Here is a 15146-nt window from a genome sequence, read left to right on the forward strand (position 1 = left end):
TCCCTGGCTTCAGGATTCCTTCTGGCCTCGCTCGTTTTAAGTCAGGGTGAGCTTGGGGCCAGAATAGGCAGCCTCCAAGTGTCAAGTTCATGTCACAGTCTGATGTGGGCTGTTGAGAGGCAGAGCTCTGCTCCACCCAGCCGTTCGGGGCTGCTAGGCCCCTTCTGTCTTTCAGCCCCACCCTTCTTGAGGCTCTCAGAATCCATCTTGTTCAGTGGCCGGGAAAAGTGGTGGGGAGAATTATGTGGGCAGTTTTCATGGCCAGGTGTGAAAGTGTAACACCCCTGTGCCCACATCCCATTGGCCAGAATGTGATCATATGGCCTTGCCCAGCTGCAAGGGAGTCTGGGAAATGTAGTCTCCTTGTGTGGCCCTGGAGGAAACGGAGCCCCCGTCCCCACATCCCACCCCTCCCCACTTTCCATAGGCTCTAGCGCACGCTTTGGCCAGTGCGCTTGAGATGGGGCAGGTGTGGGAGGGACGCAGGGCCGTGGCGTGGAGTGGCATCTGCGTGTGGCCCCAGCCTGTTTGTCGCCCCCCCTCCTCAGAGAGGGGCCATGGAGGGTCAGACCCTTGAGACGTTCTACACCCAGCTGGTGCTGATGCCCAAGGTGCTGCACTACGCCCAGTATGTCCTCCTCGCCGTGGGCTGTGTCCTGCTGCTCATCCCCATCATCTACCAAATCCGGAGCCAGGTAGGTGGCAGCCTGGGCCGGGCGGCCCATTGCTTGCCTGCTGGGGGACAGGTGGGGGGCTTGGATGGGGTGCCCTAGCCATCCTGCTGTGCCTGTGCACTCCCTCAGCCTGGAGCCAGCCTCGGGCGGTCTGGGGCGGGGGCGCTGTCGCTTGCATCTCTTGCATCCTGCCTTTCTACGTCTCTACCTGTTCCGGGAGGCTGCCGGTGGGTTTTGGGTTATGAGACCTGGTACCTGGTTTGTCCATCAAGTTAGCACCTTCCAGATGCCAGGCACATAGCAGTGAACAAGACAGATGCGGTCTCTGCCCCTGGGGTGTGGGTGGGGCGCAGGGGGCTGGCTTTCCAGTCGGGCAGACAGATGAAAACCAAGTAAACAGGGTAATTTCTCTGATGATAAAGATGGTAGAGAATGTGACAGTGCTAAAAATACACCGTGAGCCACAGGTGAGATTGAAAGTTTTAATTTCCTAATAGTCACATTAAGTAAAAACATTAATTTGAATCATATGTTTTACTTAACTTGAATATATTCAAAATATGACCATTTCAACACGTAATCAGATTTGAAAATCGACGTACATTACTTTGCATCTTTTTCCTTGTGAAGCGTTTGAAATCCGGTGTGTGTTTTATACTTACAGCGGGTCTTGATTTGGACTCGCTCCATTCCGAAGGCTCAGCTGTCACATGTGGCTCTGGGACCGCACAGCAGCGTCCGAGGGCTTGAGGACACCTGTAGAGAGAGTGTCAGAAAGGCCGCTCCTCAGAGCAGAGTTGAAGCTTAGATGTGGGAGCTGACGTGCCTCTCGGCACAGCGTCCTGGGGAGAAGGGAGCCCGGGCCAGTGCACAGGCCCCGGGGCAGGGGTGGCGGAGGCGTTCGGGACGGAACCCCGCGAGGCCAGGCGGCTGGAAGGGAGCGAGGAGGGGACAGGAGAAAGGGAGGGCAGGGCAGGTCACGCTGGGCCCTGCAATGCAGGCGAGCAGCTCGGAGCTGATTCCAGGGCTGACAGGAAGCTATTGGAGGCGTTTAAGTCTTCGCTGCTGTGTGGCAACCAGGTCCCCGGGTGGGCAGGGAGGATGGGGGGACCAGAGAGGAGACCCCAGTGAGTGAGGGTGGCGGCTCGGCCCGGGGCGGGCGCAGGTTATTTCAGGAGAGAGTGAATGTGGAGAAGGGCTCTGAAGACATGTGGCCCCCTAGAGGCGGGGTAGGCGGAGAACAAATACCCCTTCTTGACTTGGTGTCATCATTCCTTCATTCATTCATTCGTTCATGGCGTTAGTGACACCCCTCCGATGAGCGGCTTCCTTTTCTCGAGGCACCATGCACAGCTTGGGGGATACAGAAATGACTAGAACATGAGGTCTAGAGTCCAGGGGCCAAGACAGACTTTCAGGAGCCGCTACGGTCACACGGTGACTGACAAGGCCTGTGATCGGGCGGCTCCAGGGGCTACGTGGTGAGGAGGGAACACTGCTCAATGGCAGGGAATCGAGAGGCCATTTTGGGTCCATGAACCAGAAAGCCACCTCGGTAGCCCCCACCTTGTCCTGGGCCCAAGGCTGAGGCCGCGGTGGCGGCGCTGCCCGGCTCCCGCTGCCCTGGGCCACCTGCAATGCCTGCTTGCTTTCTTTAGCTTTGGTGCCAGCTCTTTGTCTTTCTCGGGGTGGCCTTCACGCTAGGTCACTTGCTGGAACAGCCGGGACGGTTGTAAACCTCCCAGACCCTTGACCTGGGCCTCAGACCCTGAACCCCCGTCTTTCCAAGGTCCCCCACTGCGGGGAGGGCTTGCACCAGTGGGAGGGTGTCAGCGCTCACCAGCGCTGCCTCTGCTGTGTGAGCCTGATGGATGTCGGGTGCAATGGGACTGTTGTCCCCCGTCACTGCCCCTGCAATAGCCAGCCTGAGCGGGGCTGTCACTCCCGTGCACAGAGGGAACTCCCTATAGTTTTTTGACTTCGGTTATGGTAGGAGGGCAGAGGGGACCAGCTCGTGGATGCTCTATCGGGTGGGCTTTCATTCACGGCCACGTGCTGGGTGCCCAGGGGACCAGTGAGTAAGGGGCTGGACCAGAGGAAGAGGCCCAGGCAGCCTCCTGTCTCTCTGTCTGTCTCTCTGTCTCTCTGTCTCTTTGTCTCTTTCCTAACGGTCTTGTCAGAAGCGGGGCGGGGCAGAGAGTGAGGACACCATGTGAAATGCTGGCTCGGACCCGTCCGTGCCTCAGCCCCTAGACCCAGCGAGAACGCCACTGCTTCCGGTTCCTGCTGGTGACGCAGTCGAGGCCCCCTCCCCGCGGGTTTCAGTGGAGGCCAAATAATTGAAATTTATCCCGTTAGGTATCTTGTGGCTTAGCCGGGGTTAGGCCCTACGTGGTTCTATGTGTTTGTCTTGATTGAAAAAAGACGAAAGGATCACATGCTGGCGAACCCAACATATTTTAATTTCAGAGAAATGTTTCTTCTCAGGTCATTAAAAAAAAAGAAGAATTAAGCCTTTTAACAGAAAAATCTGTCTCTGGTTGATTTAAAATGCCACCTGCTTCACCCGCTGACTCTTGGTCCCTCCACCCTGCTGGCCATGGCCCCCCTCCCCACTTGGATTCCTTGCCTACATTTTCCAGTAGATGAGCCCTTTTAAGCTTGGCCGGTCCATCCGACCAAGTATGTTCCCTGAAGGTGCTGGTCCGTCTCTGGTGAAGGGTGACATCACTCCCTCAAGTCTAAGCCAACCCCGATCATTAACAGTCGTTGGAATCTAGAATCTCGCACCCTCCTCTTTGCTTCTCGAAAATTGAAGAACCGTGTCAAATCTTTTGTGCCAACTATCAATGAGCTTGGTTATCTTCTAGGAGAGATGCTATTTATTTTGGAGTAGTAGTAAAAAGGGCTCAAAGGATAAGGAGGCCATGCAGGCCTATTCTGAATCCCTGATGACATCAGCTCCCAAGGGGACTGTTCTGCAAGAAGCAAGACTATAGGTGGGTACCAGGTAACGCTCACCTTCCCCACCTCCCCTCCCGCAGCGAGTGGAACTCTGGCGGCTCGGAACACCGCATCCGCCACGTTTCTCTAGCCCGACCTTCGCCCAGGGCATCTGCACACTGAACATACTTGTATATTTTGCTTTTGGAGGAAAACCCTTTCTCGGGTTTCTGAGTGAATGGTGGTTTCTTCGGCCCCAGGCCTGATGGAGGTGGAGGGCGACTAGCGTTCTGTGGGCTGGTGTCTTATCCGCAAGGCCAGGGAGGTTTGCTACAAATGCAGATTCGTCTAGGCCTCCTGGTGTAGAATCATGGATGGGGCCCAGGAATCTGTATTTTCAGGGATCCCTAAGGGGATTCTGATGTAGATTGGTCTAAATAAATCTGGGCTGACTGACCAAGAAGAAAGAATTTAGGCATCAACTGGACATCCAGGACTTGGCCTGAGGGTGGGGTTGCCGGATGGAGCACCAACAACCAAACACACAGAGAAATGAGGGAGCGACCAGCGGACACCCAGTTAAATGTGAATTTTAGGTCAACTGAATAAGTTTCGGGGTAAGTGTCCCATGCGAGTCTTGGGACATGGTTATACTGAAAACCTATTCATTTTATCCCTGAAGTTGAAATTTAACTGGACACCCTGAGTTTTCACCCGTCTGCGGGAGCAGCAGTGAGTGCCGTGGGGAGGTCTCCTGGGCCACCCTCCAGGGGACTGACAGGCAGAGCAGCAGGCCCCACAGTCTGAGGCTGGGCCGGGGCCAGTGCTCTCCCGTTGTGCTTCTGATAATAGCTGCTATTTTGGTTTCTGAAAAATGTGCCACCCCCACCAGCTTCTGGGGCTGAGCCTGCCGGGGCCGAAATAGCTTTCCCGAGCCGCAGGGCGGGGCAGGGCAGCAACCCTGCGCTTGGGGCCAGCTGGCTGCCTCCATTCTGCTTCGATTGCCAGGGTTGGTGGAGGAAATAAAATAGAAAATGAAAAGTGGTGGGTGCCGGCGTGTTTGTGTTGGCAGGTGCTGCCGGCCCTGTGAGGAGGAGGGAGGGACAGCTGTGTTCCCAGCCAGGCTCTGGGGGGCTCCTGTGCTCTGGCAGGACCCCACCATGTCGGGATGAGCATTAGGGGGGGACCTCCCCAGGACTCGGTCCCTGGGATTGGGGGAAGGACATCCCAGCCAGGGACACGTCCCTCCTCTCCTTCCTCTCTCCTGAGAAGTCCCCTGGGATGCTTTAAGTCAGGCACAGTTGGCCCCATTCCCGCCCCTGCCCCCTTCCAGCCAGGATTCCCTTGTGCAGAAACTTGCTTAGTATTCTCAGGGTACAGGAGTGGGGTCGGCAGGCATAAAGAAGGGTTATGCTGCCTTCTGGAAGGCAGCTTGGTGTCCATCCCACATGACGACCCTACCTGGTCCCATGTGCTTGGGGAGCACGGTGTCCTGTGGTGTCCACAGGCTTTGGTTTGGGGGGTAGGCACCTGGGAAGTGGCCAGTGGTCTGGGAGACCTGGAGTTTGTGTGGGGCAGCTTCCAGCCCGTGCTGAGTCTCTGCCAGGGCACCCCGCCCTGCACCTGGGCGTGGGGGTGCCTGAAGAGCTGCCTTGTTTGGCGGAAGGCAGGAAATAGCGCCTCCACTAGCCCGGAAGGGTGTTTTTATTTGAACGAGAAAAAGATGGTCTCTCTGTGCAGACACAGCCAGCGCTAGTGCCCAGGGCTTGGCAAACAGAGCAGGTCAGCCGGTTCGCAGCCCCTTTGGCCAGGCGCCCTGTGCAGTGAACGGCCTGGACACCTGCACAGGACGGCCCCTCAGGGACGTGTTCTTGGCCTTGTCTTGCCTCTTGGGTACTCTCCCCCACCTCCAGGTCCTCATTCCCCAGCTAAACACAAGTGGAAGGGGACAGGAAGAGGTGGGCTCGGCTTCACGGTCCGGTTCCTTGACGGACGAGTGCTTTTTTTGGGGGAAAATCGTTTCCCCTTTTTACTTTTGAGCGAGGCTCCCTCAAGCTGTGGCTCCTCAGGCCCACATCGCTGAGATTCTGGCCACCCCTGGTGTCGCGTGCTGCTCGATGTGTGTGTCTAGGGAGCGGCGTGCGTATGGTTACACCCTCCCCCTTTGCCCCATTCTTGAACATGGCTCAATCCAGAAGGCTGGGATCTGTCCCCGAGCGAGAGGGGCCAGGAGTCCCAGCCTCCCCAACCTCCCACCCCCGTCCTGCCCATATTGGGGGGGTTTGAGGGCCCCCCAACTCTGCAGGGGGTGGAGGGCAGAGGGCTTAGGGAGTGCAGAGTTGCCCCAAATTCTCATCATCGTTGCTGTCTTTAAAATTTTTTTAATTGAAAAAAATTTTTAAAAATGTAAAACTAGAGAAAATATAATATCCGAGCTCCCTGTCACCCAGACTCGGCAGCGTCCTGTGCCGACGTTTTTAAACTGACTGTTAACACTAGTGGTTAATGTTTCGTCCTGTTTCGCCTCACCTTGGTGTCACAGTACGCGTGTGGCTGCGTAGCTGGCTTTCCCTCCCTGTGTCCTGTCTGCGACAGCTGTCTAGGTTGTGTACCATCTCGTGACTGTACTTGAAAAACGCTTTCTGTCGAGGGGCATTTAGGTTATTTCCAGGTTTTCTGTGTTAACAGTGTTGCATATAAGCCCTGAACGTCTTGCTCTGCCCTTCTCATTGTATTAGGCAAGTCCTTTTGGGCCTTAGTTTCCCCATCTCTAAAATGGGGTGAGGGCAGGGCAAGTTGGGGAGGCGCTATGGAACTGCATGTGCGGTGAACGGCCTGGACACCAGCACAGGGCATGTTCTTGGCCTTGTCTTGCCTCCTGGGTACTCTGCCTTCTGCTCCAGGTCCTCATTCCCCAGCTAAACACAAGTGGGTGGGGCTTGGGGTGGGCGGGGCCTGGTGACTGGATGTGGTGACATGACTCCCCTTTTTTCCACAGAGTCCTGAAGGTGCCGAGAGCCAGCCTATCCCAGCCACTCAGCCACCCTGGCTCCCCAGCCCCTACACCCCTCTCCTTCAGGGCCCTCAGCAATAGCCCGCCAGTCCCTAAGCCTGAGCCTCCCAGTTGCACGTGCGTGTCCACGCCCTGCACACGCCCCCGACACGTGTATGCACGTGCGTGCACAGGTGTGTGCGGACACACTCAGGGATAGAGCTGCTGCCGAGGGGACTCAGTGAGAGGCTCACAACAGGGACTGTTCTGGAACCTTCTCTCTAAGTCACCCGCAGGAGCTGTGGGCACTGGGTCCTCTCCCTTGGGTGAGCCCAGTCACCTAGTGGGCCACTTCTCCCCCATTGCCTCTACATCAGTCTTAAAACACTGCGGCCCCACTTGGTGGCTCCGCCAGCAGGACGGGGCTTTTGCTCCGAGGGGTCGGCCACTCTCACGACACCCAGCCCGGGAGTGCAGACTTTGTGCCAAAGCCAGGCGGCAGGGGGCTGTGGGCTCAGTGCCCAGCCTGGACCCAGAGCTGGGCTGAGGACATAGCCCCTTCACACAAGCCTCAGAAACCAGCGTGAGTGACAGATGCTCATGCTCCTGTTCCGTTCCCCGTACCCCCATAGGACTTTGATCTCCCTGAAGTCTGCACAGGCACTGGATCTGGGTGTGGGGGGGCCCCTTTCCTCCAGCGAAACTGACATCCTGTGCGCTGGGCCGGCTGCTCCCCAGCTGGGGTGATGGGAGGCTCCACCCTGAGCTCCCCGCCATGAGGCCCTCATCTTTCAGGTGCCAGGGCAGAGGTGGAGGGCCCTGGGCCCCGTCCGCCTGGCTGCCTGGTCGGGTGGGCGACCCGTCTACCTGCCACTTCCGGTCTCTGGGGCAAGCCTCTGTCTCTTTTCTACTGGAAGTGAATTGAGTTTTATCGTCTTTTAAAAATAATTCACCATTGAAGTAATAAACTTTTCACAAACCTGAACACTCGAGTCTGTGAGCCTGTTTGCTGGTGGGGGTGGGGGGCACGGTTCGGGGGTAGCTTCCTGGAAAGTTTTGAGCTCCTAATCTAGACCTCCTTTCTGGAACCTGCCGCCAGCGTCTCTCATGGTCTGGGCTGCTGACTTGCCCGTTTTAAAATTTCAGTGTTGTATTTAACATTTTACAAATACTGCATGAAGGTAGCTCTTATTTAGAAAGTGGGATCCAAGGCCATTTTGACCGCTGCCCAAGGTAAGTACCTTTGCCACTTTGTCATGGAACCTGCTAGGATTTTTTTTTTCCCCTGCGTGTTTATATACAAACCAAGGTGCCATATAGGACACGCGGAGTATCGTTCTGGGCTTTGGCTTTTTATTACACAAGTGGCAGAGGAGAGAAGTGGTTAAGAGAATGGATTTGGGCCAGATGGCCTGGGTTTGAATCGAAGCTCTGCCTCTTACTAGTTTTGTGATTTTAGGCAGGTCACTGGGCCGCTCTGTGCCCGTCTCTCCACTACTAAAATGGAGATAATAGTACCTGCCTCGTAGAGTGGCATAGTGAAGATTCAGTGACTTCGTACATGGAATGCTTAGAACACAGCTGTCCCATGGTAGGGGATATATAAATTAGCCATCATTATTATTATCGATTATGACTTGTCATCTTGATCTTTTGTTCCCAAGTTGGCCAGTGTTCATCTGTCCCTGTCTGGGACGTTGTCCCTGGTCCCTACATATTGAGTGAGTCACATCATTCATTTTAATGGCTGCGTAGTCCCCAAGGTCCTGATGATCACACAGTCCCTCCAATGGAGTCTAAGTTGTCTCGTTACCCGCTTTTGCAAATCCATTGAACATTCTTTCCTTCCTTAACCAGCATAGGCGGGACACTGCCCTGGGGGTTGGGGTGTGTCAGGAACCAAAACACCGTTGAGCGAGTTTCTCTAGGGTAAATACCTAGGTGGAACTGCACCCTCACAGAGTTTGCCATTTGAGCCTCACTGGACATGGCTGGTGACGCTGACGCAGCTGCCCCGCCCCCTCCCGTCTCCATGGAGCCTTTGGAGGTTGGAATGGGCGCCCAACTGGTGATGGGCAGATGATTTCCACCCCATAAGCCAGGGGCTCTCCCCCACAGTGTAGAGCAGGCAGAGAGCCCAGCCCCGCGATACTTCCAGGAACCTACAAAAATATTTTCGTTTCTTTTTAAATCAGAGGGGAAAAAACTTTTAGGCAGAAAAAAAATGTTTGAAATCCTAATACAATCATCGTTATACTAATGCTGTCGTAAGATGGAATTTTAAATATTTCTAATAGCGAAAGGGGCCTGGGGAAGTCGCTGAACTGCCCTGCCCCGGAGGTTGGGGGGCTGGCGGGGACGGTAGTGGCCGGGTCTCACGAGGCCCAGAAAAACGAGCCTTGTCTTCCGAGGCGCCCGCGGTGATGTAGGCGTCGCCATGGCGACGGGCGCCGCCCCAAGACGAAGCTGGAAGCACCGGGAGCTCTCCGGCTTCTGGTGACGTTGGAGGCTCTGTGATAACTTGGAGAGTGGCTATGACGATGCTAGAGCCACCAAGATAATGCACAGAGGCGCCATGATGACGTAGGTATCGCTGTTATGACCTGGACGTCGCTATGGTGACGTGGCACCAGTCAATGTTGCCGTGACACCGCCATAGAGGTGGTGTGCGTTGCCAGCGATGACCGAAGCATCGCCATGGTGACGCAGGCATCGCTGGCGGTGGTGACGCGGCGCCGTGGTGACGTAGGCATTCCGTAATGACTTGTGTCGCCGCCGCGAGGACGTAGGCGTCGCCATGGTGACCCATCACCGCTTTGATACCGTGGGCATCTCCAGCCATGGTGACGTAGGAGCCATCGCGATGACGTCGGCACCATGGCGGTGATGGGGGCGTCACCGTGGTGCGGCGAGCATCGCCGTCCACGAGGCTGTGAGCGTCACTGCGGCGATGACGCCAGCGTCGCCGCTTTGATGACGCGAGCGTTGCCGTGATGATGCGGGTGTCGCCGCGGTGACGTAAGCCGCCCCAAAACGAAGCAGGGGGCGCCGCGATGACTCAGGCGCCATGACGATGGCGAGGCGCTGCGGTGACGCCAGAGACGTGACGAGAGGCTTGCGGTGACGGTGGAGGCGCCGTGATGAAGGAGCGAGGTGCCCACGTTAGGCGACGTGATGACGCAGGAGGCCCCGTGATGACGTAAGAGTCGCCGTGGCGATGCGAAACACCTGCGGCGGGAAGCCTTGCCCTCGCGTGTCGCGGCGGGCCCTCAGGGCGGGGCGTTGGGGGCCGGGAACCCCAGAATTTGGCTCGTGACGCCCCAGTGTCTACCTCGCTGGTTCCTCCACCTGCGTGCGCAGCGCGCCCGCCTAAAACTCCTTGCCTGAGGTTGATGTGCAAACGTTTTTATCTAAATAGTTGCAGAGGATGAAACTTCCCGCGTATTGTCCTGGTCGATGTTTTAAAATAAAACCACTACGTCACTCTTTTAAATGGGCCACGTGAGCTCTAAATGTGATCGAGAGAGGATGCTCACCACCATTTTAAAAAATTCGCAAGTGAGCTCTTGTAGTCAAAAATTGTAGCTTCCCCCCCCCACCGGTGAACACGTATTTCTTTATTCCCCCTAGAATTTTAGCTCAATGTTATATAATGTATGCCTTCAAGTTTTAGGAATCTTTCCGATATACTTCTCTGCAACATAAACGTCTGAATAAGTTGAGACTGACGTTTAAATTTTTTTTCGTGACCATAATGGTTAAAGTTTGTTGTTTTTTTCGTTGATTTTTTGGTCTGGATTGCCACTCAACTGTAGGTACACAATTGATAAAAACAACATCGATATGTTTCACATTTTGGTATATATCAAAAAAAGAAGTAAAACTATTGCAATGCATCTCCTTTTTATATATATTTTATACATTTTTAAGTTTACAGAGAACTGATGGGTTTGTATACAGTTCTAGGAATTTTAACACACATATAGATCCAAGTAAATGCCACCACAGTCAAAATCCACAATAATTTCATCATGCCCCAAATTTATTTCTGCTTTCCCTTTGTGGTGAAACTTTCTCGGAAAACATATCCTCTGCCAAACAGATAGTTTTGCCTTTTCCAGAACGTCACATAAGTGGAATCATACAGTGTGTAGCCTTTTGAGACTGGCTGCTTCACCTGACATCAAGTCTTGAGATTCATTGCGTGTATCAACAGTTCGTTTTTACTGCTGAGCTGCATTCCATTGTGTGCGAATGCCACAGGTTTTTGCCAGTCACGAGTTGAAGCCATTCATGAGTTGAAGTCTGAAGTGTTTCCAGTTTGGGGCCATTGTGAACGTCAGGGTGCTGTAAACATTAGCAAGGAAGATTTTTGTGTGAACATATATTTTCATTTGTCTTCAGTAAAATACCTAGGAATGGGATTGCTGGGTCGTATGGTAACTCCGTGTTTAACCTTTTAGGTGCTGCCAGACAATTTTCATAGTGGCTGTGCCATTCTGCATTCCCACGGGCAAGGTATGGTTGTTTCACCTGCTCTACATACTCACCAGTACCTCGGTATTTTCAGGTTTTGAAAATATTAGTCATTCGTAGTTGTATCTCATTGGTGGTTCTTTTCTGGTTGGTTTTTTTTTTTTTTTTGCGTGGAACTGCATCTCATAATGAAATGAATGAGACTTCCTCTCCACCCCAATCGGTTCATGTCCCCATGAATGACTATTACTAATTGCAAGAATGAGACCAATGTTGTCATCAATTCCATCCCTATTTTTGCAGATATGAGATAGAGAAGCCTTGTTGACATAGGTAAGTAGCTGGGAGTAAGGAGCGTCCTGATAGCCATGTCACTCAATTCTCATGCTCCTGAGTCATGGGCCAAAACCAGATGCAAATCTGTCATCAAAAAGCATTTTTACCCACCTATCAGCTGACAAGTCTTTTGGACATTTCTTCACATTTGTAGAAAGCTACAAAGTGGAAACCATCGATTTGGTTGTAAAAGGATTACTCAATCTTCAGTTCAGGTCTCAAAACCAGCGTCTGGGAGCGTCCGTCAGGTGGGGGCTGGAGGGCAGGGGGCGCTGCGCCTGTCTGCTGCTGGGTGGGTGGGAGCCTGGCGAGGGGCTGGGGGAATGGCCTGGGCCTGCTCTCTGGGGGACCTGCAGGCCAGAGGCTCACAGGGAGTCCAAGCGTAGAAGATGGCGTCCTTAAAATGCCCAAGGTCATTGCCCTTGGAGAGCTAAGCACAGAGTTCCCAGCCTTATTAGAAAGCCACAGGGGGCATTGCTGACTTCCCGGAGCCCATCGCAGACACTTATGACTTTTGCATTCAGCTCAACCTGCTCATAAGAAAGAAAAAATCTCTGTAAAGCAGTGTGTGTGTGTGTCTGTGTGTGTGTGTCCCAAGGGAACATGGGACAGAAAAGGCGAGTGTGCCCTCCACCTGTCTCACTGGGTGAGCATCTCGCTTCTGAGCATCTTTTTAGGTTGGCATGATCTGTGTTTTGGTACAACCCTGATCCCTGAACCCCGTCAACTACTTCGTCTGGGGCTCGGTGAGGAAACTGTCTTCCGGCGAAGGCTGGAAGGACGGGCTGCACGGACACTAAGGGACACTAAGGGACACCGCATCAGGCGTCAGTGTTGCATGGTTCTGAGGAATTCTCGGGAGTATCTTGACTCTGAGACTGTCTTCCCGTGCTCACTTTATGTCCTGACTCCCACCTACTATGTGACTCTGCTAACTTAATATTTTTCTTTAATTCGACTCGCTTTTTTTACTTAAAGAATTTTCCTTTAAAAGCAAAGCAGAAGTGGGCCAGTGCTGCTTCTCCAGTGTCCATGCATGACGCTGAAAGCGTAAAGTGTAAAGGTGTCCATCAGGTACCACCAGACCTGCCCAGTTCAGGGACCCTGCACTGTCCCTTTGTGTGTCCTGCACGCCCCCGACTCTCCACTCTCCCTGTGGAATAAGTGCTGCCCCTTCATGGGGGCTTACCCTCCTCTGTCTCACTCAGCCCTCGCCATCATCAGAGGCTCAATCCCAGCCATGCCCCCTCTTCCAGGAAGCCTCCCTGATCACTTCTGCTCACTCATCTTTCCCCCGTCTTGGAATTCCTGGGGCACTGTGTCTGTACTCTAGTTGATACTAGAATGTTCTAGAATACTCAAAGTCTTAATTCCAGTCACTGTAGTCCTAAACCTCAAGGATTTGTAATGTAACCTCTGGTACCTACGATTGCGCCACAAATTGGAACATGCTTACCCAAGATGGTTATCACATTCCTCAGAGTTTTCCCTTGTTCAGATGGCTATTCTTTGAAACATTTTGATCAAGTGCACACTACCCTGTGAATGGAGTCACCAGGGCGGCTTTCCTCATCTGAAAAGAATTGGAATAATCTAACACTTGCCTTGCAGGGTCAGCATGGAGCTCAAAAGAGTTAGTGGCTCCGTGCGATGGATTCAGGGCTGGGGACCCTGCATTCCAGCCCACAGATGTAGGGCTGTCCTTCCTGATGCCACTGGGGTCTCTCACCTGGAGGCTCTGCCCGCCTGGCCCACGGGTCTCTCAGCTCCCATGTGTGTCCTATGCGGTCCATTCTCTGTGTAGTGGCCTGAGAGGGCCTTCTGACATGCACACTCTCACAGGGTCCATACCTTGTTTAAATCCGGGTGTGGCTTTTTCCTACCCTGGAGACCAAGTCCCCTTCTCCAGGCTGATGGGAAAATTCCTCCCCTCCACCGGCCTTGGCTCTGGGCTTCTGGGCAATTCCTGGATCGGCCACTGGGGGGCAAGCTGCACACACAGGTTGTTCAGAGGCCTGTGCTCTAAGAGGTGCTTTGGTCTCAGAGTGCCTTAAATTAGGGTGCGTGTTGCCTGAGGCCACAGCTCGCTCCCAGAGCCTGGAACCTTAAGAAATTGCATTTTATGCTCATATCTGGGCATTTTCTGGGGGGAAGATTTTCAAATGAATGTTGACCCTCTCTAGGAAGGGAAACCCCTAAAATAAAAGCCAGGGCCACGTGATATCTGTTCTTGCTTAGTGTATAATGGAAAGGGCTCCGGCTTTGCCACTCCGTGCTCTACTCCCGTCGCTGTGCCCTCTGTAACCTGTGTGAGCCTGGGGTTTCCCACCCATGGGGGTGAAGGTCCCTGCTCCGTGAACCCCTGGGAACCCCTGTGAGGGAGGAAGAGAAATGGATGCGTGAGCGTTCTCTGTGGGGCTGAGAACTATTATCAAAGCTCTCAGGTGTTAGCCTCCTGCAAGCATTTATTAGATACCTACTGTGTGCAGAGCACTTGCTGGGCACTGAGGGGGAGTCGGGCTCTGGCAGGGCCGTGCAGATGCATTCGTTTGTTCCTTCTTTCCCCAAATGTTTTCTGGGGCCGACTGTGTGTCAGACACTTGTGTATATACCAGGAGTTGTTTTGGGTTGAGTTCCCCCCGCTGGAGATGCTGAGACAAAGATTCTTGGCCAGGGGGTGTCCCAGGAGCGCAGTTTTCCAGGGAAGACCAGCGGGCACGGGGTTTGGGCTGTGAAAGCCCACGGGGGCCAGGGCTACACAGAAACAGTCAAAGGGGATCTGTTTGCATCTGGCGGCTCCAGTGTTACCCACTTCGGAAGTACAGCCGCACGGAAAGCAGGAGCGGCCCCTGCCCTCACGGGCTTACATCCCAGTGCGGGAGACAGTGAGCAAGAAGGGGAATAAGCATGATCACTGCAGAGAGGAGGGGTGCGTGCCAGGAAAGCAATAAAGCCAGGTGACACCGTGAGAGGAGGGGGTGCTGCCGGGACCAGTGTTTCTACACGTGGCCTCTGAGAAGTGCCATTTTGCTGATTCCTGAGGGATGTGAAGGAATTGGGGAAAGAGCACCTTGGGAACTGTGTGTGCAAAGGCCCTGAGGTAGCAGCATGCAGACCACAAACGAGTGCGGTGCGCCTGGGGTGTAGAGAGTGTAGAGAGGGTGGAGGCTGCAGAGTAGGGTCGGGGCTCGGTCCACAGGGCCTGCCCGGGAAGCTGCCGGAGGATTTTCAGTTGGGGAGGCACGTGACCGCCGCTTGGCCGTGTGGATGCGGAGGGACCGACGGGAGGGACTCTGCGGCTTGTGAAGCCTCTTCTGCTCTCGCCATGGGGCCCTCCCAGCACCCCTGAGATGGCTAGGGCAGGAGGATCGGACCGTTTACCAGGAGGGAAACTGAGGCAAGTTCCTTGCCTCTCCCTCCTCTTGCCAAGTGACCCCTCTAGGAGAGGTCGCATGGCCTCGCTTTTCCCTCTCAGGGCCCCGAGTACCTGCTCGTCGCACTTTGGTCTTTGGTCCCGCTCTGCCTCCCCCCTTAGACTCTAAGCTCCCGAGGGCAGGCGCCAGGTCTGTGCGGTTCCCCGCTGCGTCCCCGGCTCCGGGATCAGCGCCTGGCTCCTCGGCTGTGCGTCCAAATACGTGTGTGTTGAGCAAATGATCGGGGGAGCAGCGGAACTGCGCGTGTGACTTGTGACTAGAGCGGGAGAGCGCGCAGAGCCCGCCTAGCTG

The 15146-nt window shown here is 54.4% G+C and overlaps 1 protein-coding gene across 1 annotated transcript in view; it reads left to right on the top strand.

The window, feature by feature from the left end:
* Positions 1 to 7594, top strand: part of SCARB1 (scavenger receptor class B member 1) — a 66748-nt gene extending 59154 nt beyond the window's left edge. The window contains exons 11-13 of the mRNA XM_025045497.1: positions 549 to 695; positions 3545 to 3673; positions 6616 to 7594. Coding sequence (XP_024901265.1) covers positions 549 to 695; positions 3545 to 3673 — 276 coding nt within the window. The 3' untranslated portion in view covers positions 6616 to 7594. The remainder of the gene's footprint in view (positions 1 to 548; positions 696 to 3544; positions 3674 to 6615) is intronic.
* Positions 7595 to 15146: the final 7552 nt, after the last annotated feature.

This window comes from Pteropus alecto, unplaced genomic scaffold, assembly GCF_000325575.1.
Source record: "Pteropus alecto unplaced genomic scaffold, ASM32557v1 scaffold213, whole genome shotgun sequence".
In the NCBI taxonomy this organism is placed as follows: Eukaryota; Metazoa; Chordata; class Mammalia; order Chiroptera; family Pteropodidae; genus Pteropus; species Pteropus alecto.